Source organism: Indicator indicator, chromosome 1 (assembly GCF_027791375.1).
Source record: "Indicator indicator isolate 239-I01 chromosome 1, UM_Iind_1.1, whole genome shotgun sequence".
Classification (NCBI taxonomy): Eukaryota; Metazoa; Chordata; class Aves; order Piciformes; family Indicatoridae; genus Indicator; species Indicator indicator.
In genome coordinates this window covers 97,945,735-97,949,810 of record NC_072010.1, presented here as the reverse complement: position 1 = coordinate 97,949,810, position 4,076 = coordinate 97,945,735, and the positions used below count along the sequence as shown (strand labels likewise).

The window sequence follows — 4,076 nt, the reverse complement described above, 5'->3', positions numbered from 1 at the left end:
AGGGGCAACCCTGAATTAAGGGCAATGTCTGACACCAGATACCTCAGTAGTGCACAAGATGTCCATAAATGTTTGTTGCTCAGTTGACTTCACTCTTTCATGCAGCATCTCTGTTTGTTCCTGATATTCAGCAGGGGCAGTAGATTTTAAGACATATGACAAGATCTTGCTGAATATTAAACTAAGATTACTTTCATTTGCTTTTGTAAGAGGGACTCCTGATGGCTGAACCTGACATAGCTGCCCAGATGGACCAAGAAGAAGAAGATCATGAGCCTGTGGAGGAGATGCACACAGGTAAGGAACAAGTTAGGTAAGTTTATAAACGTAGAGCAAGGAAAATACTCTTTGAGCTGCCTCAGTGTTATTTAAGCCACTTCATGTCATGCAGCTCACACTGAGACCTGCTCTTTGTTTGCCTGCTGTTAAGAGTATGTATAAGAAGACAGAATATTAAGACAAAATGTGATGATTTCTTAGGGGCAGGAAGACACATGTAACATTGTCCTTGGCTCTGCTGTTCGCGGCATGTCTGCTCTGGGCCACATGACAAAGCCATGCAGTCTCTCCTGCAGCTAGGTTTCCATTTGCTACCAGTCTTCCTTTTACATGCACTTACATGATGCAGACCATGTTCTCTAGGATAACACCTTGCCACTCTGTTGTGCCACTTCCCAGCAACAATCACAATTAGTCAAACATTTTTCCAGGTGGTGATCTAGGTCACCTTCCAGATCACCTTGCAAGCACAGATCTGCAGGACATGTTGGCAGTGGGGTCCAGCGGAGATGAACAGTTTGGGGTCAGCCATGGAAGTCAGTACAGTTCCTCAGAAGCTCAGCAAGGTGAGGAGGAAGAAGAGACTAAGCTGCCTTGCTCTGGTATCAGCCTGGTGAAAAGACAGGAGAGAAAGATGGCAGCAGCTTTACGGCAAGCTCCTCGTATAGAGCGGCCCACCATTTGCTCTGAGTGTGGCAAGGGCTTCAGTCGGAGCATCCATCTCATCCAGCACCAGCGAATGCACACTGGAGAGCGCCCATTCCTGTGTGGGGAGTGTGGCAAGGGCTTCAGCCAGAGCTCCCATCTCATCCAGCACCAGCGGGTCCACACGGGCCAGAAACCCTACACCTGTGCTGAGTGTGGGAAGAGGTTCAGCCAGAGCTCAAATCTCCTTAAGCACCAGCTTACTCACACTGGGCTCAAACCCTATGTGTGCAGTGAGTGTGGGAAGATCTTCAGCGACAGCTCCACTTGCATCAAACACCAGCGTATGCACACAGGCGAGCGGCCCTACAAGTGCCTGGCTTGTGGGAAAAGCTTCAGCCAACACTCCCACCTCATTCAGCGCCAGCGAGCCCATGCCGGTGTCCGGCCTTATGCCTGTGGTCAGTGTGGCAAATGTTTTGGGCAGAGCTCTGACCTTATTAACCACTCTCGTACCCACACAGGTGAGAAGCCTTACAAATGCAGCCAGTGTGGCCGTGGCTTCAGTGGCAATTACAACCTCATCAAGCATACCCGCATCCACACCGGGGAGCAGCCATACCACTGCACCCAGTGTGGGGAAAGCTTTCGATTCCAGCCCCAGCTGGTACGCCACCAGAAGCACCACACACAGTAGCTGGTGGAGAGAAGGCCACATACACCATAGACAGCTTCTCCCTGGAGAGGGAGCTCTCAGTGCCCATCCCCTTTTATTCTGGGTACATCTGTTTGTGAGCACTGCCCAGACACTTGAGCAAAGAGGGAGGCCACTGCCAAATGAGATAGTGTGTGTTCACTGTGGTGCAATGGTTGTTCTGAGCCCCTCTTTTGGAGACAGGGAAAAGGAAGGTGCTTATCCATATGGTATGTTCAAGGCCAGAGAGAAGAACATAGAGATGTTCCAAGGATCAGTGCCTTTTGCTGTCATTTCTAGTGGGTAATTATTTTTATCCCAATAAAAACAGGTAAATCTGTATAAGCTGCCAGGGCTTTGCCTTGTGGTAAGGACACAGCCTGGGATGATCACTTTCCTTAGAATCCACATATCCCCCTTGCCAGTGTTTTTCTTTCAAGGTGGCGTTAGCATCTATTTATTTTAAAACCCCACAACGCTGCTGGCTGCCTCTGCATTGACATTGTGGGCCCTGATGCACTGCTGGGGCCACGTCTCCAGAACGGTGTTTTTCCTGGGTTGTATGGTTGCTAAGTTGACAGTTCCACAAATCATGCTGCTGTCTTACAGCTTAGTCTTCAGCAGCAATTAAGTAAATTAATATTCTAATAGGTATTTCTCTCAGATTCTTGTTTAGGTGCTTTTATGAGTAGCACTTTACGAATGTTTTTATAAGGCTTTTTAACATATTTAGGATGACATTTTAAATTGTGATCTTCTAATTGTCATTTGATGAATAGGAAAAGGATGACATTTGAAAAATAAGCTGTGTCAAACTTTGATTTTATATTAAATGTTAAACATTTTTTCTTGTATAAAACTTTTTAACTCAAATGTGGTTTTAAGTTGGTGATTACAAAGAAGTAATTATGACATTGATTTCTAGAATTTCTGTGATATTTTTGTGAGTGGTTTTGACATCTTTAATAATGACTTTCTAAGGAATATGAAGGTGACAGGATTCTAAGAAAGCAGAAGGAACTGTCCTCTGAAGAGGTCACTTTGAGGAGGAGAATACTACTACTGGGAGTGGGTCCTTAAAAGGAAATCCAGCTCAGGCAACCACTTGGTACAGGGGAGGAGAGAACTGGCAGTATTAACAAAGATGTTAATATCTCTAGCATAGAACTCCCTGTAATGAATGTAGCAGTGTATACCAAAATGCCTGTTCCACCCACAGAGCCAAATGGGAAGAAATCATAGTGTACTTCAGGCAAGAAAATCGAGTGATCAAATCTGCGGTGCTGTAGAATTTTTCTTTTCAGCACAGCAGATAGGCCTAACGCTAGCAATGAGCTTTCACATGGAGGTGCATTTCTAAATGGGGGCTTATCACTAATGGCAAAGAGAACACCCACCTTGAAGAGAACTGGATCTTGAGGCAAGAAGCAAGCTGTGAACAGAAGGAATGTGACTGGAATTACTGGTTGAGTAATGCAGATACACTCATATCTCCCTCCTTAATCACCAACTGCTGAGGGCACAGAGAGCACAGCTTCACACTCTATTGGCATGAAATCTGATTTAAGTCACCGGGACTCACTGTACTCCTGCCTCTGTCCATAGAGCCTGAATTAATACAGCTGTGCTGAGTAACCATTCACAGGGCTGTGCCCCAAGTCAAATCTATAAGATGATCCACACTTTTTAAATTACAGTCTTTGGAGAGTTCATTTTAAACTGCATTAGTCCAATCTAGACCACAGCCTCATGAGCAACAAGGTATCACAGTATCACAGTCTCACAGTATATCAGAGGTTGGAAGGGACTTCAAGAGATCATCAGGTCCTTTCCAACCTGCCAGAGCAGGATCACTTAGGGTAGTCTGCACAGGAATGCATCCAGGTGGGTTTTGAAAGTCTCCAGAGAAGGAGACTCCACAACCCCCCTGGGGAGCCTGTTCCAGTGCTCTGCCACCCTCACTGTAAAGAAGTTTCTCCTCAGGTTGAGGTGAAATCTTCTATGTTCTAGTTTAAAGCCATTGTTCCTTGTCTTACCACTGTGAACCACCGAAAAGAGCCTGGCCCCCTCCACTTGACACCCACCCCTCAGATATTTATACACATTGATCAGATCCCCTCTCAGTCTCCTCTTCTCAAGACTAAACAGCCCCAGGGCTCTCAGTCTCTCTTCACAGGGGAGATGGGCAAGTCCCCTATTCATCCTCATGGAACAGGTCTCTGTTGGACAGACCAAAAAGGAAATAAGTAGTGTGGCCAGCATTGCTGTTAGTTCCCAAGAAACACATAATTTAAGATGTTACTTTTGTCGCTTTGTTTTTTAATGTTTCTTAATGTTTCTTTATTGTTTCCCCATTCTCCCAGCCCACATTGCCACAATATGATGTAAACTACGATTTCTGTGGTGCCTTTGCTGCACGTTAACAAAACATGTATTTATTCTGAATGGTAGTTCTCCC

The 4,076-nt window shown here is 45.6% G+C and overlaps 1 protein-coding gene across 1 annotated transcript; it reads left to right on the top strand.

Moving 5' to 3' along the window:
• Positions 1 to 221: 221 nt before the first annotated feature.
• Positions 222 to 1,621, top strand: LOC128974793 (zinc finger protein 271-like). Its single transcript, XM_054391552.1, has 2 exons — positions 222 to 297; positions 711 to 1,621. Exons 1-2 carry the CDS (start codon positions 222 to 224, stop codon positions 1,619 to 1,621), a joined length of 987 nt encoding a protein of 328 aa, XP_054247527.1.
• The last annotated feature ends 2,455 nt before the right edge of the window (positions 1,622 to 4,076 follow it).